Source organism: Lissotriton vulgaris, chromosome 8 (genome assembly GCF_964263255.1).
Source record: "Lissotriton vulgaris chromosome 8, aLisVul1.2, whole genome shotgun sequence".
Lineage (NCBI taxonomy): Eukaryota > Metazoa > Chordata > Amphibia > Caudata > Salamandridae > Lissotriton > Lissotriton vulgaris.
This window is the reverse complement of record NC_141696.1, coordinates 1,128,976,188-1,129,002,365: the sequence shown is the minus strand read 5'-3', so window position 1 is coordinate 1,129,002,365 and position 26,178 is coordinate 1,128,976,188. Positions and strand designations below refer to the sequence as shown.

Genomic DNA, 26,178 nt, shown 5'->3' with positions numbered 1-26,178 from the left:
GATCTTTGCAGATATCAGAGCGCTTTACAGAACAAGGGGTAAGGGAAACAAGGGAGCGATTAAACAATCTTTTGGGTACAAAATATTAGTAGGTAGTGTGTGAGTAGCAGAGTAGGATAGCAATCAGATAAAAACAAAAGTACAATTAGACATCCATATAATACAAAAAATACAAAATTGGTGCAATGTTCTGGATATCTCCAAAAAAAAAGTTCAAGTGAATTTAGCCATAAGGATGGCTTTTACTTCTTTCTTAAAAAATGCAGTGGAGGAGATGAGCCTTGTTTCGGGAGGGAGTGCATTCCAGATCCTGGGAGCCATTCCAGAGAAGGATCGTTTATAGGTTTTTTCCTTCCGGAATCTTCGCGGTTTCAAGAGGAGATTTTTTGTGCTTCTGGTGGATCTCAAGCCCCCTGATGTAGTCCGCTTTTGAGTGAGGTAGTTGGGTGACTTGTGGTGTACAGCCATGTGAGTCATACAAGCGATTTTCAACTGTATCCTGGCTTCAAAAGGCAGCCAGTTCAGAGATTTTAAATCAGGGGAGATATGCGAATGTTTTTTTTGATCCAGTGATAAGTCTCGCTGCAGCATTCAGGGTGGCTCTAAGGGGTGCAGTTGTTGCTAGGGGGAGTCCGCAGAGAGCGACGATTCCGTAGTCTATGCGTGGGATGACTAGGGCTTGTACTGCAGTTTGGAAGTCCTTAGCTGGGAGGAAGGGTTTACGTTTCCTAAAGGTGTTTATTTGGAAGTTAGCTCCCTTAGTTGCTTTGCTGATATGCTGTTGCATGTTGAGATTGGCGTCAAGTGTGATGCCTAAGGATTTTGCAGAGTCCACAATAGTGGGTTGGACATTAAATGCAGTTAGGTGCTTGAGCCCGGTTTGGGTGGTGGAGATTTTCGCAGGAGGTGAGATCAGAAGGAACTCAGTTTTCAGAGCATTTAGTTTGAGGTGATTATCGGCCAGCCATGATTGGGTGTTTCTGAGCATAGAGTTCAGAAGTTTGATGTCTTCCGGGGACTGTAGTTTGAGATAGAGTTGAGTGTCATCGGCGTACATGTGGAAGTGTACATTAGATGCTTGTAACAAGGTGGTGAGTGGCTCCATGACTAGATTGAACAGAGTTGGGGATAGGGAAGATCCTTGTGGGACTCCTAATGTTACAGGCACAGATGGGGATAACTCATTGTTGACCTTGAACTTTTGAGATCGGTTATGTAGAAATGAAGTGAACCATTTGAGAACAGTCCTAGATAGACCCATTCTGGTGTTCAACAGTTCAAGTAGATTCTCATGTTTGACGGTGTCGAATGCTGAGGAGAGATCAAGTAGGATGAGGAGGCAGGTGTCATTATAGTCTAGGATTTGGAGGGCGTCATCAATTATGTGTGTCATAGCCGTTTCAGTACTGTGTCTTGCTCGGAAGCCTGACTGATGAGGGTTGAGGAGGTCAAACTGATCGATGTGTTTTGTCAGTTGGAGTTGTACGCATTTTTCCAGTAGTTTGGCCAGAGTGGGGATATTGGTGATGGGGCGGTAATTGTTCAGGTCAGCAGGGTCAGCTGTAGGTTTCTAGAGTATAGGCGTGACTTGTCCCACCTTGAGGGAACTGTTAATGATTTTAGTCCAAAGTGGGAGGAGCAGGGGGATGAAGTCTTTTACAGCATTAGCAGGTAGGGGGTCTGTGAGGTGATTAGAGGGTTTCAATGTGCCCAGCAGTTTGTTAATTGTTTCTTCAGAGTAGGTGTCGAAGGACGACCAGGCCGCGTTGTTTTTAGGTTGAGTGGAGGTTATGCAGTTGGGGCAGGAATAGCGGCTTACATCATTGAGGAGATCGCTTCTTATGTTATCAGTCTTAAGCTCAAAGAAAGCAGAGAAGTCTTCGCAGGATGGTATATCGCCTGTTGAGGTATTTGATTGTAGAGGTTGTTCCTTGGTCTGAGTTTTGACTAGATCAAACAGTTTTCTTGGTCGGTTTTTTGCTTGATCGAGCTGGAGGCTGAAGAAATTTGTTTTAGAGCGCTTGATTTTCCTAAAGTAGGTGTTTCTCTTTTCCTTAAGCGTTTAAGGTGCAGTGATGAGGGGTCTGATCTCCAGGTGCGTTCTGCCATTCGCATGGCACGCCTATCTTCGTTGAGACTACCATCATACCATGGTTTAGAGTTCTTGGTGGAGACTCTCTTCAGTCGCAGGGGGGCAGCTTCATTGATTAATGAGGTCATAGAGTTGAGGTAGTGGTTGGTCAGAGATTGTACGTCCAAGGTGCCAGTAGGGGGAAGGAGGAGATTGCAGTTGTGGGAAGATAAGGAGTTGGGGTTGAGATTCTTTAGGTCCCTTTTCCAAATCTTGGATTTGGTGAGTTGAGCCGGTTAAGTTTAACTTTTTCGTTGATGAAGAATGTGACAATGTGGTGGTCTGACCAGTCACAGGGTTGGATTGCCCCAAGTTGGGTGGAGTCCTCTTTGGCGATGATAAGGTCGAGGGTGGAGCCTTTGTCATGGGTCGGGCTGTTGCAGATTTGGGTGAGGTCAAGCACGTTAAGGAAAGTTTTAAGACTATTCACCACCACGTCGTTGTGATCGTTCCAGTGGAGAATGAAGTCACCCAGGTAGATTTGAGTATTCTGCCGTCCAGAGTTGGTTGAGATCGTGTCCATGAGTTGTTGGGTGAAGGAGAGGTTGTCCCCAGGTGGGTGGTAGATGATATGAAGAGAGCATACAGGTTTGCCCTCGCTAGTGACATCGAGGCAGATGAGTTCACAGGAGGAGAGGGAGGGAGAAGTGGCTTTAGTAACAGAGATGTTGCTCCTAAAAATGCATGCGATTCCCCCGCCCATCTTGCCGATCCTGTCAAGTCTAATGATGTGGTAGTTAGGGGGGACTAGAATGTCCATAATAGGTGTAGAAGATTCAGTAAGCCAGGTTTCGGTCAGGATGGCTAAGTCAAGGTCCATTGTTATGATGAGATCCGCGATGTCGGAGGAGTGTCTAGGGGCCGATCTGCAGTTGAGTAGTATGCATTTGAGTCGAGGAGTGAACAGGGTGGTAGATTGTTCTAGAGAGAGGGGACTTTTCTAAGGTTATTGGGGATGGAGCTTCTGTTGTTTTGTGTGGGGGGCCTAAGGGGATTTGAGTGAATCGTGGGTATGGAAAGGTGTATGGTGGTTGTGTGGTTAAGGGGGACTGGGACATATGAGCGGAGGAGGGTGTGAATGTTGTGATCCGAAAGGGTATTGAAGGCGCGACGGGGGCGGTTGGTTTGATTGTGACCAGGGATAGAGGACCAAGGTAGGGAGTATTGAGTGAGAGGGGCAGTGGGGAGGGTGGGTGATTTGTTAGGCGGGAAGTGGTGATGGGTTAGGGGTGTCTGGGGTGTATAAATAGAAGTTCTTTGATAGTGTGGAGATCTTCTTTGACTTGTGGGAGGGTGGACATAATCTTGTCCAGTTTGGGACTGGGGATGGGGACCGAGGGTGAATGGTTAAATAGGGTACTAGAGTGAGGGGGGGGTGCGCTGGCGTTGTGGCCGGGCTCTGTGGTATTAGTGTGTGGGTTGGTATTTGTAATGTGAGAGAGTTCGGGGGCGAAGGGTGTGGATGAAGTAGGGTAGAGGTTGGTGGTAAGAGTGAGGGCGTCGATGGGAGGCGTCATAGGCGAGTTGGGGGATGAGTGCAGGCTATTGATGGCGGGGGTGCAGGTAAGGTAGTGGGGACTGAGAATGGGGAGGAGATGGAATGGGGGAGGGTCCTGTTGAGAGGAGGAGGATTTAGGGTAAGGGAGGTGGTGGGTTCTGAGAGACTAGTTGGGAGAGTGGGGTAGTGGGGACTGAGAGTGGGGGGGGGGATAGAGTGGAAGATGGACCTGTTGCGGAGAGGGGGAGTTAAGTTAGGGGAGGTGGGGAGTTCGGAACGACTAGTAGGATGTGTGAGGGTGTTTAGGTGGGGGGTAGGGAGGGTGTGGGTGTGGAGAATGTATGACGGGGAGTGATCTACACATGTGAGTGAGAGGTGTGAAGTACCTATAGCGAGAGGGTGCGTGACTATGGTGCTGGGGGGAGGGGAGAGGTGCGTGACGTTCTGATGCTGAGCTAGATTAGAATGGTTGAGTGTGGGGGCAGATAGGCGATTAGGGGTCAGAGGTGATAGGATTGTAGGTCCGACGGTTGGAGATATGTTCTTTGAATGTGGGGAACAAATTGTCGAGAAGGTCAAGGTTCCTGTCTGTGGATTGTAATAGGATGATCCCATTGTTGTAGATAGTGATGGTAGCGCAGCCTGGGAAGAGTCAGGCATGTCAGATCATTCAGGATATTGTTTCGCAGGCTTGTTTGCCAGTGTTTGGGTTTCTTTAGCTGAACTTTATTAGTTCTCACAGATTCTTTGATGACGAAGGAGATGTAGTCGTGGTCTGTTCAGTCGCAATGAACGATAGCTTCAAGCTGAATGGAGCTGACCTTACCAATGACTAGCTCTAAGGTTGCTTCCTTGATGTGAGAGGGACAGTTGCATATTTGGATTAGTTGAGGTCCACTGGGAAGGTTTTAAGGCTATTGACTGCAGGGTCATAAATGTCATTCCAATGGAGGTTAAATTCCTCGAGGAAGAACTGGATGCCGGAACATCTGCGTTAGTTTTTTATGATTTCCATTATTTGTTCGCTGAAGGAAAGGTTTGTCTCATGGTGGGTGGTAGAGTGGGTGGAATTTGCATACTTACATGCAACCTCGATGCATAGGTATTCGTACGACCATAGAGCGGCGGATTGTGACTGTTTGACTGATAGATTGTTCAGGTGTATACAGGAGATACCTCCACCTTGTCCACTCGATCTATTTAATATAATGATGTCGTAGCTAGAACGGACTAGTAAAATCAAGGATAGGTTCAGAACAGCCGTTTAGCCAGGTTTCAGTCAGCATTAAGAGGTCAGGAGTGTGTGCTAGGGTGAGGTCAACAGTGTCTGCTGCGTGTCTTACTGCAGTTCTGCAGTTGAGAAGCATACATTTAAGCTTAGGATTGGTGTCAGCTAGGGTAGTTTGTGTGTTGGTGACTCGTGTGAGTTTTTTTTGTTTAAGGATCTGGAGTTGACACTAGGTTATCTGTACTGGTCCGCCTGGATTGTCTCGATTTGACACATATTATATACATATTATATTATGAGAAATCTAGCCAAACTATTTTACATTTTGTTTTCTTTTGTCAATTTGATCTGTCGTTCACTAGGAAGTTTTTATTACCTTTGCTATGCAGACACAAATTCTTTAAGTGCAAAGCCACCCTATTCTATTTATTGCAACTTAGCAATCACATTGTTGGCTATGCAGTTGCTAGTTTTTTTAAGTGCACTTTAGCAAAAAAAAGGAGTTTATTGTTCTGACAAGATAGTTTTTACCTCCTCTTTTAAAAATTATTATCGTTTTAAGCACTTTAAGTGAATATTGCTGCTCCCAACTTTTATTCATCTAGCACTTTGAGATACGATGCTCCTGGAATCAAAATATCAGCACTGTCTCTTTATTCAATGTAAACCAACATAATGGCTTTTCCATGCTATAGGTGGAAATTTTTAATATGGGTGTTATATCTGTTATATTAGATTAGATGCTTTTGGAACCTGGTTTTATGCGCTGGTCCTGGTTTTATGCGCTAGTATTTTAACAAATGTAAATCTACATAATAAATTCAGTCTTTTGAACATGTAGTCGGTATTTTTATCATGTGTGTGCATTATGTAGCATGACTTTTTTTATTATTGTGTGTAACTTTTATGATCTGCCTTTGGAAGATTGAATAAAGACAATTGAATTGATTCATATTATCTGTGTTAGCCGGGTACATTGGATCATATGAGAATATGAGGGAGTGAATATCCTTGTCGGACAGTAGATGATTTAGTCTAATGGGCCGAGAGGGGACATTAGGGTGGGGTGAGGTTTTCCATCTAGGTTTAGGAGAAGCTGAGATTGGTGAGATCACAGTGAATGGAGGACGTGCTGGAAGCCTGGTTCAGTAGTTAGTGGGATGGGCGTGGTTATGATCATTTGTCTTCGGAGACCTACTCAACCGCCGATTATCTGCCCGCTTGGAGGTGAAGTGCAATAGGCTTTGAGCATCTGCCTTGAGTTGTTGGAGCACTAGTGTGATTTCGTCGAGGCTGGATCTGAGTGAGGTGTAGGATCGGGTTTCTGAAACTTAGAGCCGTGGGCTAGGTGGGGGTGGTGGGTTTTCTGGAATATAGTGCTAAAAAAATACTGGCCTGGTAGAACCTGCTTAGACGAGGTAGGGTTATGGATGGAAGTTATGGGTTGTGGGAGGAAGTGGGGAGCGCAACAGCTGGCTTAGTGGAAATGCTGGGGTCATAGGAGTCATGTTGCTAGCCGTGTTTGCATGTTCAGATTTCGACGTGACATCAACTTGACTTTGGATAGTGTCTTAGGCGCACTAGAGGTATCCACAATAGTGTGCTTGGAGGTCAAGAGTATAGCAGGGTGATGGTGTGACTTCTGAAGCTTTGTAACTCAGAGTTAGCTGCTCTGTAGGAGTGGTGAGCGTGCAGACTAGTTTGGAGCTGGAGAGGGACTCAGACCCACCGGATGGAGTTGAAGAGTTGGTATTCTGTGTGATGGTCCCTAAGAAGGAGAGAGGATAAGAAAAGGAAGGGTTAATTGAGATGTCAAGGCTATGAGAGGACACTACTTGAGGGTCTTAAGGGTTGCCTGAGGAACTGGAACGTTTTTGGGATGGGGTAGATTCAGTTCTAGTCACTGTGTTTTTGATGATGGGGAAAATATTAACAAAAATATCAAGGTTGCTTCTGCTCTGTAAACAGGTGAGGGGGAAACCGTAAGTCTAAGTCCATGAGGAGTTTTCTTGGATGTGGTGATCTAGAGCAGTGAGTATAGGGCCTTTCTCCATTGAGAATGTATTTTCGTATAGAAGATAAGATCACTTAAGGTACCTCTCTTTTTTCATGCAGCAGTAGGGATCAGAAATAAGGGTTTCTGGGTGAGGTTTGAGGAGTCTACGTTTGAAGCTTTTAGATGCGTTTTTTGTTAAGTTAGGGGAGTATTTGATTTTATAAGCATTATGGCTGGAAGACTCCAAATTAGTAAAGGTAGCTTTTGAATGTTTAGAAACATGTTGGTGCTTGATACAACTGATGCCAGAACATAGAAAGTGTAAACAGATAGGGTCAGGGCTGCAGTTAATAATGAGTGTAGTGTGTAGTGTGCTTTGTATTCCATGTACCTGTGAAAGGAGCACTTCTAGTAGTAGATGGGCCCAGACTTCAGACCTTTGAACGGTTACGGGGATAGCGGGGCAGTGAGATGTAGCAGTGGCGTCGCTACAGGAGTTCAGAGGAGCAGGCTCCGTTCAGGGCAAGAAGGCATCAACAAGATTCAAGGAGAGGAAACTTGGTTGAGCATCTTAAGATCTCTACTAGTTGTTCCATGATTACGTTTCTATCTATTTCGTGGAGGTGAAATACTTGTGAGGGAGGTAGAAGAAAGGGATGCATCTAATTTGGTTCTGACTTGATGGATGTGAAGGTGCAGCTCAAGTAGTAGAGTAGTGAGGGTAGGGTGACGAGCAACCTACTGGTCACAAATGGCCGCCGTTCAAAGAGCGCTCCTCTTCCTCTCCCTTCCTTTTTCAATTACAGATCGAAGCGGCATGAGCCATGAGGTTAAGAGGGCAAGCATCCTCTGCAGGCATTAGGCATTTACAATTAACCATAGAGACCATGGCATTTTTGTTGACACTAGAAGTGAATTAGAATTCACTATATAGAAAGCATTGTCTTCCAATGCCTAGGTTTTAGTGAATCTGACCTGTCCAAGATGTCCACCGCTTGGGGAGGATAAACCCTTCCTCTTTCTGTTTCCATTGCCTCTCAATGTGAGATTCAGGGCGAAGAGGATCATCAGATACTTTTTCTATTTCTATGGATTGCTTGTAGTTGGTGCACAAAATGGGTGCCATTCCACAAAATTGAAACCTGGTAGGCGGTGTGTACTCAGGGAGTGGGTGGGGGGGGGTTGAGAGTTTGGAAAGCAGAGTGGAACTGGCGGGGTGTAAAGAATAAATTGGTGTTAGCTGGGAGGGATACAGGCCTTGGGTGGAAGCTCTGACCAGGCCACTCAGCACCGACTCACCAGCTGGTAGGTTAGAGTTCTCTGCATAAATGGTATTTTTTGGTAGTATATGTGAATAGTGTAAGTAGTGGTAAAGTTATAATTCAGAAAATACTTAATGCTGCGATACGTTTGCAGTATACCGCAGTACATGCGCATGATAAAGCAGTATGTGACTGGCTAATGGCTGTCTGTACCAAAGGTAAAAGACAACCATGTTTTTTTCACAACATTTTGTCTGCCTTCTGCGTTTCGCTGCCCTCTGTTTAGGGTGAGACACCAAAAGACACACAATTGATGGACAGAATGCAGAACAAATCAAAACATTCAACCCCAGTCAAGAGATTGAGTTAAATCCATCATTCTTTTGGTCACCGTGCCACCCCAGTTTAGTCCTGGCCAAATGCAAATCACTCTTCACCTTGTGCCTCATGGAAACAGTCCAGCCTGAATTGCCAAGTCAGGTCCTCCCTGGAACAGAAGAAGCATCCTAGGACCAGTTTCGGGGTTTCACCCCTCATCAGAGCAACCAGGATAGCCTGATTCCAGTGGGACACTGAGCCCGGGACCCACGTCTGGGCATACCCGGTGCACTTTGGGCGATAAACCAAAAGACACACAATTGATGGACGGAATGCAGAACAAATCAAAACATTCAACCCCAGTCAAGAGATTGAGTTAAATCCATCATTCTTTTGGTCACCGTGCCACCCCAGTTTAGTCCTGGCCAAATGCAAATCACTCTTCACCTTGTGCCTCATGGGAACAGTCCAGCCTGAATTGCCAAGTCAGGTCCTCCCTGGAACAGAAGAAGCATCCTAGGACCAGTTTCGGGGTTTCACCCCTCATCAGAGCAACTAGGATAGCCTGATTCCAGTGTTACACTGAGCCCGGGACCCACGTCTGGGCATACCCGGTGCACTTTGGGCGAGAAACCAAAAGACACACAATTGATGGACGGAATGCAGAACAAATCAAAACATTCACCCCCAGTCAAGAGAACCGGGATTAAATCCATCATTAGTTTGCTCACCATGCCACCCCAACTGGGGCACAAGGTCAAGACTGATTTGCATAGAGCCAGGTCTAAACTGGGGTGGCATGGTGAGCAAAAGAATGATGGATTTAACCCAGATCTCTTGACTTGGGGTGAAGGTTTTGGTTTGTTCTGCATTCCGTCCATCAATTATGTGTCTTTTGTGTCTTTTGCGCTCTGTTTAGGGTCTTAGATCTAAGTAAATAGTAGGTTTCATTGTATTCACTAACTGTTACCACTTTATTAAAATGTTGATTGGTAGAGAAATATATTTATATTTATATTTTTTATATATATTTTTACAGAAGATTAGGGAGAGCTGCGCGTTTTACAAAAAATAGGATAATTTATAGGTATTACCTCTGTACTTTCTGCATTGAATTTTTACTGAAGATTTAAATATATTAAAAATGTTACAGACATTGTAGTACCCTATATTTTGTAAAATATAGTGTTACAACAGTGTATTTTCAATTTTTATCACATTATTTTATTTATTTTTGGTACTGCAGTATTTCGTACGTTTTTGAAAAAAATATTGAAACTTTTAAATGTTCTTACCGACCAAATACCACTTTAATAAAGTAGTAATAGAGGGGTGAAAATGATCATATCTAATACCTACATCTAAGGGCAAAACACAGAACACAGCAAATTGTACTTACCAACAAGATGGCTGCCTTTAACATTTGTAAAGTCATTTGTTAGCCTATCACATATTGAGTTGTCATTGCTATGTATCGTAGTACTTCCATGAAATACAACTGTTAGTTAAGAATACCTTATAACTTAACAAATTCTTACCCTACTTAGCTATACTATACTACCAAAAAGGATCATCTGGGCTCCACCATTTCTAATCCTGCCAAATTTCATGTAAGTCCGTTCAGCAGTTTTCGTGCTACCTGGGATACGAAAGTCTATGGAAAAGGCATTGGTTGAAAAAGTTGTTTTGGGACTCCCCTTTTAACTTGGCACCCCCATGACCAATCACTGCGAAACTTTGCCTCATCCGCCAATGCAGAAGGAAGAATAGGTCTGCAAAGTTGTGTGAACATTAGTCAGACGGGTACAAAGTTAATGATGAAAATCCATGGATTCCTCTCCCTGGCAACCCTAACTATAACTACACCACTCTGCAATATATGTGCGTGTGTGGGCCAGAAGTAATACCACCTTACCTGCAAAGTAAAGGCGCTCCATATGTAAAGACCAATGATGTAAAGGTATTCCCAATGTACTTGCCACAGTGCAATGACCCCTGATGTAAAAGTAAGTGAAGTAACAATTGGCGTTCAGCTGAGAGCTTAATGCTCACTCCTGTGTGCTGTTCCCTGCCTCAGTTGAGTGGACTCTTCAATCTTATAATATAGGTGATCACATGATGCTTGCTTCCTTTGTTGTGCCATGATGGATCCATCATAGCATAAACTATGGTTGTTTGTGTAATGCGCATTCATATGAGTTACTATCACACCTTGTTGGAATCCTCAAGTTTACAGAATGGATGTTCACATTATCGTCCTTTCTCTGCCATTTCACTATGACCAAACACCATAAACAGTGTCTAGATGTATAATGCTCAATCCTGTGGGATTCTTCCTGTCACACTTGGGTGGACTCAGTAAAGCATTTAACATGGCTTGTTGTGTAATGCGTTTCTCCTATACCTCACTTGTATGGACTGATATTCAGTGCTTACACTATAGTTGATGCCACAGTGCACCCACAAGCTACAAAGGTAGCATCTTTCATATCTGGGTGCTTACTATGCCCATATTCTGTTTTGTTTTAACTGCATGATACATAACAATCCAAAACTGGTCAGTGTCCACTTGAATGTACAAATTAGTCTTTTCTCACCCTTCTCTCCTACAGCCCCGCAAAGGGATTGCTACACGCTCGCTGCAACATGGTTTGAGAGATCTCTGCCCTACAAGCATGACATTGTACACTCAACCACAATCCACACTCCAGTCATGCACTTTCTCTCATACATACATTAGCATCTAATAAGTAAGTGTCTTATCTCTCTTTTCGCACAACAACAAAACACAATAAGAGCACAACTCTGGTCCTCTCTATTGTATTTGTATTTGAGCTTATATAGCGCACAGCTACCCGCAGTGGGTTTCCCGGCGCTTGCTTAGGGAACCCGTCCTGGTATTCCCCTGTGAGATAACCCTCGCAGGGTATCCACAAGGTGAAAGCCAGGCATCCCGCCGCGAGGGGCCGTTGTGGAGATTAAGCAAGCTATTGCCCAGAGTCGCAGAGTGTGAACCCGTGAGTCGAGAAGGCACCGGAGCGAGAATTATCGAGTCCATGGAATTTTTGAGCCCGAAATCCCGCCGAGGCGGGGAATTGAACCCTGGTCCAGGGCCGATCTCAGCTTCCGGGTCTGCCGCCTCTAACCCCTGAGCCACACTTCTCCATTGGCATCACAGCTACTCTTAAATACAAACGCGCACTTATCTATCCATAGCATTCTCACAGTGTAGCGCGTTGCAAAAGCCTCTTTGTGAGGGGCACAACACACATTATAAATGCATCTATAATGCAATACATCAATGTGTGACAGAAGCAAGCATTTTAAATGAATTAATTTTCTTTGTCCTTATGTAGCTTTAATTAAACACCATTAAAGAGAGCAACAATCATATCCCTATGTGTTAGAGTGAAAGAAAGTTATTTTTCACAGGCACTGAGAATGCTATACAGGTTCCATATGTTTGAAACTTTTCAGTAGTAGTCCGCTCGTTTTCCGTTTTTGTACTACTAACATTGGCATCACACTGCTACTTGCTAACTGCATACTTTTTATTGGCACAGAAACATTTCTTGATCAGTTTAGTTATTTTTTTATACTCTGCTTTTTATTGTGATTAAAGTAAAAATATTTTACTTGCAAGTGTAGTCTTCCATGCCATTTTTGAACAAATTGTATTAGAAAATATTTAATCATGTTGTATGTCGATTTCTTTTTAAAATAATGATAAACAGTTAGGCAGGACATGAAAGTGAGGTAAACTAGTGGACATAGTTTACATTTGATGTTGTAGAGGAACCTGGTTGTCTGTTTAATTTTGTTATATGCTGCATGTATATTTGTTAAAAACTTGATATTAATGCATTTTATTGATTTGCATAATGTGTGCGATTGGAATTGTTTATTTTACTTTTCAGAGCACAATTGAATTTTGTTAAACTGCGCTGTGTTCTATTGAATATAAGTAATTAACTCAAGTAATTGTTTCTTAATTCTGTAATTGTGTTAATCTAGTTCCTTCCTATTTACAATTTATTTTGTTTCAAACAGTGGCTTTAGTGAAGAGGTCACTTATTACACATCCGGCAGTGCTCCCTCAATGCCAGCTTGCCCGACACTTATTAAAGCTGGAGTTACTTGGTTATGTGTACAATGGACTAAGCCCTCAGGAACACCATCCGATGAAGGAATTTCGTATACCTTAGAGATGGAAGATGAAATCTCAGTAAGTGTTTCTTAAGTGAATTGATCTAATGCATGAGTATGATCAGTTAGATTATGGTATCAGTGGCGCACAACTAGCCAAAATTGGAAGGTTCTTTTTTATGTTGTAATCTTCACAGATTCCTTCTTGTGGTATTGTATGTATCCAGTCATGGTAATGCTCTCTGCTGCCTACATTCACAGTCCTTGAGGGCCTTGAGTCTATTTCTTTGTGAATGATGTTATCTTCCAGACATACTATACATAACTTATTTAGCCTCATTTCACTTGCTTTTTCAGGCACTGCTTTCACATTTTAGTTATTTGTCCCTTCTCCATTTTATCCAGCACATGTCAATTATTGTTCCTCAGCTTTATTTCTCCAGAAATGTGTACAAACAGGCTCACCATGGATAAGTTCACTCGAGAAATAAAAAGGTTCACTTATACCAGTGTTAATAAAACTACCAATACACCAAGGATTGAATCGTCTTTAAACTACAAAATCCTTGAATCTTGATATTTAAAATAGAAGCATTTTTAGGCAAATTAAAGCATTTGTACCCTTTGGTCTTATTCTGTTTATGTTATTCTGTACCCAGCAAGTCCTTATATATGCTACTTGTGATGTTTAGTGATTTTTATTTTCTTGCTCCCAGAACTTGTAATACTCCTCTGCTTAACAGCATCTACGTGCCCCTTGCTCATTGTACTTACTGAATTCATTCTGGGTCCCCTTCCTGAAAAAACCCAACCTCATCCCTAATGATCACTCAAATTACCTCCCAGTGCCTGATCAGCCCTTATTTGGGAAGGTAATGGAGACGGTTGTTACCAACAAACTCTACTATAAGATTAAGACCGTCAGTGTGGTTTCAGGTCTGTATTCATTATCAAGAAAGCTGCATTCAAGTGGCCAGTGAACCCCTATATTTCTGTGTCAATTGTAACCACTGCCATCATATCCTGCTCAACCTTTTACCTTCCACATCATCTGCAGTTGAACCTTAGTTGGCTAACTTGCATACGAAATGTGCTACAGCAGCATTTTCCTATGAAGCCTCAAATGATATCTGGAAAATAGAGCCACATGGTCCAGATATGTTTCTCCCGTTCAGAACCCTTTCTTTCTGATATAGCATCCCCCATCTTCCTGTCAGTGATCTTTAACATATACATAGAGCCCCAGAGCTCTGTATGTACATGGGGATTTCAGAAGCCACTGGTACAAGGATAATAGACAGTTATTTCTTAGAGTCTTATCTGGCACTGCCATGTTTTATATTGATGCTTTAAAGCATTTATGAAACTAAGACTTTAATCCCAATGGAGATATCCTGGCGCTGAACCAGCATAAAACAAGAACAGTAACAAAGTCCCTAAAGAATTTCCCTCCAGCCACAGTGAGATATTCATATTTGCATAAAGAACCAAATCTTCAGCACTTTCCTAGACCTAAGAACAGTTGCTTCATTCCTCATATATGGCAGAAGGTATTTCAATTTGTTGTGCTAGGGCAATGGGAAAAGCTTTGCCTTCCAGCAGGAGCAAATAATCAAAGGAACCACCTTTAAAGCTTTATCATTGAATCTCTGTGGTCGGGAAAGGTGATACCACTTGAACCTGCTAGACAAAAAGAGAAACGTGTGTCGGGTAAACAGCTTTATGTACCAGGCATAGTGATAATACCCACCTTAACAAGTAGAGGTAGCCAATGAGGGAAAGCTAGAGCGTGAGGAATATGGTCTGTAGCTCTTAGGCTTAGCACAAATCTTGCTGCATAATTCAGTACTTGTTGCAGATAACACATCAGGCAGTCAGGTGCCTTGAGATAGATGGCATAGCTAGGCCGATTAAAGGATGGTGAGGATTGGCAACTTATGTGAGTACAAGAACAGATGTAGGATTCTTTTTAGAATACAAAACTGGAAAAGGCAAGAGTTATCAATTGATTTCACCTGCTCACGAAGAGTTAGAATTGAGCCTATTTTAACTCCTAATTTTCTCATACAGGGAACTGGTGAAGGTATCAAGTCTATTGTATACCTTAGCAGGAGGTTCCAAAATGGCGTGACTCGTACCGGGCCAAGGTTCACCATTTTACTGCCATTAAACTTCAGGTGACAATTGCACATCCACTGTTCGACAAGTGATATACAAGAAAAAACGTTCATTGCCAAAACACTTAGGTCATTAGAGACCTTTAATATGAGCTGGTGTGGGTATTGTCAGCATACAAAAAGAGACCAGTCCCTTCTGCTTTGATTCACTCAGCTAACGGGGACACTTCTGGAACCCCATAGCTAAGAGTGTGATTGTAGAGGAATGGGCACCTATTCTAATCTTGAAGCATCTGCTAAAAGGCTGAATACCCAGTACCAAGCATAACATTTTATATCAAGTTATTTCCATCGAGCAAGAATACTCTGATGGTCACAGTATCAAAGTCTGCTGAGAGGTATTATAAAATCAAATCAGCCAGCAGGTTTCATCCACACATCTGAGCAAGTCACCTAGCGGAGAAACCACCAACACTTCTGTGCTACCCCAATGATGAAAACCCACGTGAAGAGGGTGCAGTAAATTCATCTGTTGCCTGAAACCTGCGTCACCATGATCCATGCCTGGATATTCAAAACATACCTCAAATTGAACCCCACCAAGACAGAATTTGTACTTGTCACTAATGACTGCAAAAACAACCATCACAAGGCGGGTTCTTCCCATCTGAATCTTGATTGCTTTGCTCCCTAATTTGTCAGTAATGTCAAGTCCCTTTCCTTGTATATTGACATGGCTATTGACATGGCTCACTATTCACTCTCAACAAAGCCTGTCATTCATCATTTGGCCATGCTCAGCAGAGTGAAGTTCACTTTTTCAGAAGTAGACCTTACAACTGCTATCAATCACTGATACTTTCCCATCTTACAGAGACAGTAATCTGTAATATGAGCGAACATCTTCGAGATGCATTTGACACCTCTGAAGACCATACTCTAAGCAACAGCACGTCTCATCAATTGTCCACATCAAACCAACTCTTTGAGAACTCTTCTGACTCCCACTCCCATGCCGCATTACAATTAAACTACTGCACTGTCTAAAGGACATTCAACTTTTGCACCCAACTATTAATGGTAACCAAGATTAAAATCTCTGGTAGGTAATCCGAAAAGGAGGCTTCCTGAAATTGATGTAGGCAGGAGGCCCGGGAAAACCATAAAGCCAAAAGCCACCCAACAAAGGGGAAAATTGCGTTCATCACATGTGCTGCCAGGGCCTGGAATGAACTCCCTTTCCATCTCAGGAACACCACCAAGCTCATGACATTCAGGAAAGGTCTGAAAACCTGGCTTTTCACCATATAGGCCATTACACACCCCGGCAATCGATAGGTAGCAGTCAGCGCCAGGACATCCTTGGGTAACCGTTGCACTTAAGAAATTAAATTAACATAACATAACATAACATATGTTTCATATCAAAATTTATATATACTGTGGTTACAGTTCTTTGATTAATTTTTTAACACAGGTATAGGAATATCCTTGTATTTCAAAGACAATAATTCTTGTGTATTCCTGTTACGTCATGTGCAGGCGTGTGTTTCGGTGAAGGCCGAGTTAAAGCTAAACCTTCCTCAGGGAACAGATTCTTAGTTTGGTTGTCAAAACATAAAGGGGGAAAGGTGAAAGCAGAACAAAGATCTTTTCATCAAAACTTAATATCCTCTCTAGATGTAGAGCACAGAAGGGGGAACCTAATCATCTAATATAGATAATGCTCAAACAGGTTGTCTCCAAAATCCTAAAATTCAAGAACAACTTCATCTAATTCCAATGAACCACGTTCGCATCCTGGAAAAGTAGAGTCTCAATATATCTTGATTATCCTTAAAGGTTCTGTAGTATAGGGGACACTTGTGTTCCAGACCTCCGTGCAGGTTCATTCATCCGCGGAGCCATCCCGGGCCGCTCTTTTCGTGTTTGAATCTCCCAATATTATCATGAGGATCTCTTGAGTATAATTCCCTGTCTGTTAGTTATCTACCCGCCTCTAATATCAAAACTGTGGTAGAAATGTATTCTTAGACAGTGAACTCTTTCTTTATCTGTGAATAAGCACAGAATTCTGTCTTCCAAAATGTTTCAAAAGGTTCTCTTTGATTCACTCATTACAGCATCTTGGTATGGATTTTGCACATCAACATGTTGGTCTTTGTGCTCTTTTGGAGTGTTTCACATTGCTTTTATTGTATCAGCATGGACATTTCTGTCCTGCAGGTCTGAAATCATGTTTTCCACTTTTGATTCCGGCTCACAGGTTATCAGCATCTTGGTGCAGTAGTTTGACATGTCTCTCTTTTCCTGTAATTATTTCTATCTAGTATAAATTGCTCAAAATCATAGTTGGATGAGCAGAACAAATCTGTATTGCAAGATCCGTTGGTTTGTTGGTTCTTAATCAGTGACAGGCTTTACTCCATCCCTGCCATCCTCTTCGAAGTATTGCAGCAGGACCTCCGCTTGTGTGTCTACACACCACCTTATCTCATGCCCCTGTGTATACTAGGCCTATCACTCCAAAGGAACATCTCAATATACAAAAGGGGGCTCACACATTGTGCATCAGTGCCACAGTGATTCAGAGACTTAAACAAATGTTTAGCATACAACCATATTGAAATTGCATAGATATTGCTAATTATTTCCTAACAAGACGTCAATGGAATTCTACAGTAAACTTTGAACCACATCTGACTGGGATGAATGCCTGCCCATTCAATTTACTGGACAGGAGACCTTGTGTGACGTTAAGGAATCCCTCCATATTTAATTAGGTCAAATGATTCCATAGTCTCTCTTTGAATGAGCTTGAATCAAATATAAAAACTGGCTACATTATGAAACATTACAATCAGAAGATTAGTAAGTAAAAGTGTAGCACATTGTTTATGTTGTTTAAAACTAAGTGAAAACCGAAGGAAAATGTTGATAATTAAGCAATACAAAAATGAAAATAAAAACACATCAATAAAATGCATAACAGCTTATATTGTTCTGTTCCATGCATAACAATGAAAATCACTGTCTGGGTCTCCCCTGAGATAGTGCATGCGCTGTTGCTTGTGGTACATTTTCTTTTCATCCAGAGGGCTCAGAGCCTGCCCATTGCTTACCATTCATTAGGTCCATTGTCATTTTTATTTTGCTGTCTCCTTTTTGGTCAGTGCATTCTGGCTTCATTTTCTGTTCGTCTGCATCCCCAACTCTGAAGCATGAACTAAGTACTGCTTCCTTTTCTGGGGGCGTGACCTTCTGTTGCTTCTGCATTCTGTCTCTGCCTGTTTTTTTCCCGCTTGCAGCACTTCATAAGAGTGTATTTGTTTTCTTGCATCTGGTTGCTCTGTGTTTTTGGTTTCATCTGTCTTTTCTCATGTTTGTTCCATTTTACTTTTCATCCTCTCCCCTTCTACTATTTGATGCACCATAACAACAGCAGGCCACAGGTTGTTAACGTCACTTTTATTCCAAGTCTATTTTATTTTATGAAGCAATCCCCTGGCAGGGCCACTTAGACACAGCGATAAGCCTACAACCTTGTGTCGAGGCCGGCCACGTATAAACTAGCAATTAGATCATAATTCATTCATATAAAGACAAATTAACACAGGGCCTTGCCTACAACCCCTGTGGGGCCGGCCGCGTGGCTGAAGATCAACTGTCAGAGCTACTCAGTGCGCGTGGGGCTCAAGCACCGGGCCATTAGGAATAGGTGGAGAGGCAACTAGTCCACTACTGGTGGACGACCCAATGGGGGCCAACAAACATGTGTGAGATCTAGAGAGAAAGAAAGGAAGAAGAAAAGTGCAGAAAAAGACAGAGGAAGCAAGAGGCAGGGAGAGCGTCGTGCGAGCAGGGCATGCATACTACTCAATGGCATGAGGGGAGCATCCGCTAGTTAGAGAGACCCTCTGGAGCTCTCGCGTCTTGCAGGGCGTCTAAAGGAGCAGTCTAGTGGGATCTAAAGGAATGACAGCGTCATCAAAAAGGTGCAGAGTCCGGAGCCTAGTAGGCATATGTCGCGCATGTTCTATCGAGCAGAGGTAGCGCACCAAAGGCTTCCAGACCGTCCCAAAGCGAGTGTCGCACGCTTGTATTCGCGCTGTGAGGAGCTCTATTGCTAAAACGTGACTGAGCCGCACAAACCAAGAGGCTATGGGAGGCGCTTCGGTCTTTTTCCAGTACAAGGCTATGAGCTGCTTGGCCGCTCCCAGTGTTTGGAGCGTCGAAATCCAGTCACTGTGGGTGAGTGCCTTGAGATCGGGAGGCCTAATGCCAAGTAGGACTGTGCTGATGGCTTCAAGCAAAGGGTACCCCAACACCCCTCTAATGTGGCTGAGGACCTCCTTCCAAAAAACAGTTAAGAGCGAGCACGCCCACCATATGTGTACAAAATCCCCCTTTGCAGTCCAACATCTTCAGAACAGTGGGGAACATCTTATGCAGCCGCAGGGAAGTGTAGTACCACTGAGTTAAAAGCTTGTAGGCATTTTCTCTCTGCGGGATACTCCGGTATACCTTGGGAATATCTCTCCACACTCTATCCCATTGCGGAGGTTCAATGTCCACATCCACCGCTAGTTGCCATTGTCGCTGGTATGGATGGGTGAGTACAATTGGCGGATGTTGCAAGATATGATAGATCTGGGTGACCAGTCTCTTTAATCCCCCTAGGGAGCGCGCCAGCTTTTCAAAAGGGGTGAAGGCGCGCTTGGCTGCTTGGTTCATTTCCCCACTAGAGACCCAGTGGCGCAGTTGAGCATATTGCAGCCTTGCCGTTGGCGGTAGGCGGAACTCCTCCCGGCAATGATCGAACAATTTGAGTTTGCGCCCTTCAAAGATATTGCATATCACCTTGCAGTCTCCTTGCGTCCATTTCTCAAATGCCCGAGATTGATGGGCCGGCGGGAAGTGCGGGTTCGCTGCTATGGTAGTATGTGGGACGGGAACGTAGTGAGCCCTTTGTGCACAGCAACGGTGTCCCAAATGTCCAGAACCGTCTTCGTGGGCAACGGCCATGTACGCGCTCTTAGATCGAGCTGTCTGATGGAGCCACGGCAGATCCCAGATGGAGCGTCCCGTTACCGCCCTGTCCATATACAGCCATCCTTTTTCACTCTCTCGCACCCCCCATTCTATCACAAAACGGAGATGTGCCGCCCAATAATAGTGCACTAGGTTGGGGCAGGCTAAACCTCCCCTGTCCCGCGGAGCCATAAGGATCTTTTGCGAGAAGCGTGACCGCTTACCACCCCACACAAAAGACGTGAGTTCGCGTTGCAGTCCCCGTATGCAGTGAAGCGGGATGGGGTGGGGAGGCATTGGAACACGTATAAGAGTTTGGGAAGGATCAACATTTGCGTTGAGCCGGCCCAACCACGACAACATCAGCGGCTTCCACCGCCTCAAGTCCTCCAGGACCTCTTTTCGGCTGTCTCGCCAGTTTACGGACGACCAGGCCTCCAGGGAGGGGGTCAGGGTGAGGCCCAAGTATCGAACATGGCACTCAGCCAACTGATAGGGCACGGCCTCCTTCAGAGAAGGAATCTCCTCCGCCGGGATGGTGAGGTTGAGAGCCCAAGACTTATCATGGTTGATCTTGAGGCCGGAGGCTCTCTCATAGAGGCAGAGCACCCTATGGATGGCCGGTAGAGACTCCCGCGGGCGCGGGCGCGGGCGCGTGAGGGTGAGAATCAGGTCATCCGCAAACAACGCCACCTTGTTGTGCCGCCTACCATTGACTATTCCGTGGATGTCCGGCTCGCGCCGTATCATCTCCGCCAGGGGTTCCACGGCGAGGGCAAACAATAGGGGCAAGAAGGGGCACCCCTGCCTAGTGCCCCTGCGTATCTCTAGCGGTGGTGTTAAGCCGCCATTGACCCGGATTCTAGCCTGTGGCACTATGTATGGGGCCATAACCCTTGCGATCATTTTTGGACCCAGCCCAAATTTGCAGAGCACCACCCGAAGGAAATCCCAGTCCACCCGGTCAAACGCCTTCTCCGCGTCCAGGGAGAGAAGGCACGCCGGGATTTTCCAGTGGTGCACCTTCCCCACAAGGTGTGCGAGCTTACGTACATTGTCTGCCCCCTGACGGTCTTGGATGAATCCGGCCTGATCAGGATCCACAAGCCCCGGCATGTACGGATCTAAACGCTTGGTGAGGAGTTTAGTATATATTTTAAGATCCGTATTCAATAAGGCAATAGGGCGGTAAGAAGCACACATCGTGGGTCCTTCCCGGGCTTTGGGATCAACGCTATCTCCGCCATACCCATGTCAGGGGACTGCCCTATATCATCCGCAAAAGAGCTAAACAGCCTTAGGAGATAGGGCCGGAGCTGGGTCTGAAATGTGCGATAGAAAGATAGGGGCAGGCCATCCGGGTCCGGCGTTTTCCCCAAAGGAAGATCTTTAATTGCCGATGTGACCTCTTCGTCAGTAATGGGGCCTTCCAGTTCCGCCGCACTCCCCGAGGGCAGTGGCGCCCCTGCGTAGTCGTCCAGGACAGCCGCGATCGCGTCCGCAGCGGCAGGCTCCCTCCTGTATAAGGTAGCGTAGTAGTCCACAAATGCGACCTGCTTAGCCTTCTCCGAGACAGCTCTGGACCCATCCGGCAGCTGGACACTAGCTATGTGGGCCATAGCTGCACGCGCCCTCAACCTCCCCGCCAGATTAGATTGAAGTCCCCTCCCAATATCATGGTCGGGTCCCCACATGTAATCTGGTCCCGCAAAAGTGTCTGGAGATATGGGTCCCGCAACTGGTTGGGTGCATATACCTAACATAGGGTAAGTTGGCGCCGCCCCAAGTGTACTGTGACTTTGAGAAAGCGCCCATCCCCACTCCTATAGGGCTTCGTGTCTCCCCGCCTGAAGCCAGCCCTGCACAGTATGGCTACCCCCGCAGTTTTAGTATCCGCAGCCGCCCAGAACTGGATAGGGTACTTGGGATGCGCCATGCGGTTTGTGTCTCCCTGCAGTAGGTGAGTTTCCAGAAGGAAAATAATGTTGGGCTGCTGCTGGAGGAGGTAACGCCAGACCTGCTTGCGCTTATTAGGTGAATTCAAGCCCTTGACATTAAGCGTCAAGACCTTCAAGGGCCTAGGGATAGTCGCAGCCATAGCGCGTAGCAATCAGGATCCGCCCACGTTCCCCACTCCCGCCAGTGTGAGGAGGAGTGAAAAGAGGTAACCTCTCCCTGCCCATCCCACCCAGGGTACAGCAGCCGCCCCATCTCCACCCGCCATACATTGAGTCAAGAGGAAGGGGAAGAAAAAATGTCTGGAGAAAGATTAGAAGGAAAGAAGGATATGAAGAGAGAAAAGGGGGAAGAGAGTCAATAGGCGGCCGAAAACAGGCCCCGTAACTACCAAGGTCAACAAAGGCCAACAGGGCCACGTTGGACTGCTCCAGTTGCCGGGCATTCTCTACCCAAGGGTTTGGACGCACTCAGGAATGTCACTCCCTATGGGACAGTATGGGGGGCTACCCATAGAAAGTACAGGAGACAGCAACCCCGGTATCCCGCTTCCCAATCTGGAGTCAGGCGCCATGCAGCTGCGCAGACCAGGAGAACATGGCATTGTCCATCAGAAAGCCTCCGGGGTCGGTCACGGTGGTATCCCTGCGCCTCCAAATGTATGACACGTGCAGCAGGAGTAGGGAGGCTTCTCCTGCACCTGGGAGCGTTGCACCCTCACATGTAAGGAAGGCCAAAGGGCTGCAGGGGGTACAGAGCATATACACAGCAAGGGGGCCAGAGCCGTATCCTGCGGCCGCAGAGCATGGCAGAAGTCAAAGTGATGCAAGAAGAGTCATTGCAGCCAGTGGACAGGTAAATTATATCGGTCAGAGGAGGTGTAGACACCACTTATCACCGTCAGGACCAGAGGGTAGGGGCTGCTTCCACCGCGATAGAGGCCACAGAGCTATTATTCCCCATCAGACTCTGGGTCACGGGGTAGACGGGTGTGACACCGATCCTTCACGGTCGCCCTCAAGAGAGCAGATGTGCGCTATGATGTCTTGCTTGGCCTGAGAAGACGATCTCTCGCCCACCGGAGGGGTGCGGCGGTGACGCTGAACCGTGGTCCAGTCCGGGCGAGCAGAAACCCTCTCCCGGTGCCTTGGTCGAGAGGGGCTGCGCGCCGGCGAGTCCGACAGTTTAAGCAGCTGCGCCGCTTCACGGTAGGATCGTATGACCCTGCGTTTGTCCTCCCAGCGGAAGATGAGGGCAAAGGGGTGGCCCCACTGGTAGGAGATGTTGAGGGCCCGTAGCCTCTCCGTGACCGGTCTGAAAGCCCTCCGGCGGCGCAGGGTGTTTGGGGCCAGGTCCTGGAAGATTTGAATCTTGTGGCCTCCATAACGGAGGTCCGGCTTGCCCCGCGCCGCTTTCAGGATAGCCTCCTTCTCGGTGAAGTAGTGCACGCGGGTTAAGATGTCCGGGAGGAGACCCGCTCTGCCCGCTGGCCCGAAGACTCGATGGGCACGGTCTAGAGTTGGAGGGGAGGCGTCCTCGTTCCCCCAGACCTCATGGAGAAGCTGCGCTACGTAGGACAGATGTCATTCCCCTCCGCTTCAAGTGGTACACCCCGGATGCGGAGGTTATTGCGGCGGCTCCTGTTTTCAAGATCTTCCTGCTTGACCTGCAGTTCAATGTTCTGTTCTTCCAACGCCGCCACTCTCTGCCACATTTGTTCTTGGTCCTCCGTGCGCGCATCAACTATTTTCTCGAGCCCGTCGGCCCTATCTCCTAACTCAGTGACCTCCTTTCGTAGTTCCTTGACGCATGTCTGCACCTCCGAGCGCAAGGAGCCTATCTCCATTTTAAGCTCCGACATGAAGGAGGCCATAAAGGCCTGGGTCACCGGTGGCGAGTCCTCAGCAGTCTGTGAGGGGGTCTTAGTTGGCGCTGCCGCTCCCGCCTTGCCCCACTTGGCCACCACCGAAGTATCCCTGGACATCGCCGCCGAGTCCGCTCTTCCCCCCTTGGACCGCGTCATTGCCTTGGCTGTGGCTGAAGTCCGTCAGCGCACTCTGCGTGGTACGGTCCGCATGTGGCACAATATGTCCAAAGAAGCAGAGGATAGGGGGGGGGGCTCTGCCCCAGTTTGTGCCTCCCCGCTCCGGCGATGCTCTTAGAATGTAGCTGCAATGTGGCAAAGCAACAGCGTTGTACAGGCCCCCCAACCTATTATGCCCCACTGGACACCCCAGGCGGCAGCAACACAAGCAACAGGGTCAGGAGTTCTCCGACCCACCTCTGTCCGCCTCAGGCGCCTCCGCTCCAGGAAGGGGCACAAAATGGACGTAGCCACCCGCCAGGGCTCCGGAGCGCAGGACAGCCCACCTCTCCTTTTGCCGCCCGATCTCCAGGCAGATCACCAGCGCCTCGGCCTGAGGCCTCCAGGAACCCTGCAAGAGCCCCCCAGCGATCTCCAGGGGCCGCAGCACCAGGCCCGCTCTCCGACCAGCTCCGAGGCTCGGGGGCTACCGTGGGCCGAGGCTTCCATAGGCCACACCGGCCCACCTCAGATCGGCGCCGAGGAGCGTTCCGGGGGCACACAATCAGAGCACGGTCACTAAAGAGAGCCCGGGCACTCAGGGTGGTGTCCAGGCTGCTGGGAAGGGGAGCAGAGGGGCAGGGGGCAGGGAGCCAGGGGGCAGCAGCACATGTAGGCCGTGGCCCCGAAACACCAGTCAAAACGCTATGTACAACACTGCCTCAATGACCACCGCCCCGCTGCCAAGGGCCCGGGTCCCTGCCGCGCCTCCCCCCCCACACCCCCCCCTCAGGGAGCCCACAGCAGCCTGCCTCCCTCCACAACTCACTGCGCCTCTGGCTCCGTAGCTGTCTCTGACTCCGTAGGCCTCAGCACTCCCACACCGGCTCCTCACGTGCTCTCCGTCCAACCAAGGCCCAGATGCGTAGGGGGGCAAGATGCAAAGCCCCAGGGAGCTGCAGCACAGAAGGTCCCCAGACCACCAAGTGGAGCACCGTGGCCGTTATTGTAGTCGTCCTCCACCACACCGCAGCTAGGAGCAGGATAGGCCCCACCTCCACCACCTAGGGCCCGGATCCGCACTGCGCCTCTCTCCCTGGGGTCCGCCGCTCACCTCAGTGTCAGCCTACGGATCTCCCGGCAAGCCCAGCCGCCTCTGCAATCCCGCTTCGACCCACGACAGGACAGGGTGCAGTCTATCCGCCTCAAGCACCTCCGCTCCAGGAAGGGGCACAAAATGGCAGGCGCAGCCACCAGCCGGGGCTCCGGAGCGCAGGACAGCCCACCTCTCCTTTCTACCGCCTCCCCGATCTCCAGGCAGATTACCAGTGTCTCGGCTGGAGGCCTCCGGGAGCCCTGCAGGAGCCCTCCAGCGATCTCCAGGGGCCGCAGCACCAGGCCCACTCTCTCGACCTGCTCCGAGGCTCAGGGGCTACCGTGGGCCGAGGCTTCCATAGGCCACACCGGGTCCCGCAACCGCCGTCCAGGTGCCCAGCACCACCAGGCTTCCTCTGCGCTCCCACCGGCGACGTCGCGCCCTCCTCCGCTTGTCCGGTCGCCAGCCGGCACCCGTTGGCAGCCCACGGCCAGATCCAGGAAGCATGGGCCCACCACCGCAAAGACTGGTAAAATGGCGGGCACAGCAACTTCCAGGGCCTCCGCTGGGCACCACCAGCTCCCCAGGAAAGGCAAGCCGCCGCTCTCCGCAGACGCCCCCACTTTCCGGGGGTACCCACTGTTCTCGGGGTCTCCGCTCAGCCCCCAAACTCCGCTAAAAAACGCTTAAGGTGGCAGCGGGGCACCAGAGTTCTCAGGAGACACGTCCTAGCTCATCGCCCCCCTTAACGTCACTTTTAACAATGATTTCAAAATACAATTGATGACTTTGCTCTATAAGTAATCACTCTTTTAGTTTGTAACAAAGTTTTTCTTTGGTACGCGTTTCATGATTTAAAGAATATCTTGGGCATTATTAAAATACTTTATGCAAAAAAAAGGTTGTGTTTTAAATTGATTTATGTGTGTCTGATTACGGGTTGGATAGAACATTCTAGTGTGAAAAACACTTGATATTGTAAGCGTTTCTTTGCTTGCATGGCTGCTCCTGTTGCGATTTTCCCGCTAACTTAATATGCACTTTGTAACAAAGATTATCATACCATACTTTACAATGACAGGCCATAGCATACCGTACCATACCGTACAGTGATAAGCCAACTACACAATTAGAGGCCATACCATACCATATAATGGCATACTATGGAATGATAGACCGTACCACGATATACAGTGACAGGCCATAAAATGCCATTCTGTACTCTACAATGACAGGCCATGCCATACTGTTCCATAACATACTATACGACAGGCCATACTGTTCCATACCATATTATACAATGACGGACCATAGTATTTCATGCATTACAATGATAGGCCATACCATCCCATACTATACAAGGACAGGCCATACCA

At 47.0% G+C, this 26,178-nt stretch overlaps 1 protein-coding gene across 7 annotated transcripts in view; it reads left to right on the top strand.

Annotated features, from left to right (window-relative positions):
* The window catches only part of FNDC3A (fibronectin type III domain containing 3A), a 1,489,010-nt gene that overhangs the window by 900,032 nt on the left and 562,800 nt on the right, over window positions 1-26,178 (top strand). For all 7 annotated transcript variants that reach the window (XM_086934979.1, XM_086934981.1, XM_086934980.1 and 4 more), the window contains one exon: window positions 12,484-12,658. In XM_086934979.1, the coding sequence (XP_086791105.1) occupies window positions 12,484-12,658 (175 nt within the window). The remainder of the gene's footprint in view (window positions 1-12,483; window positions 12,659-26,178) is intronic.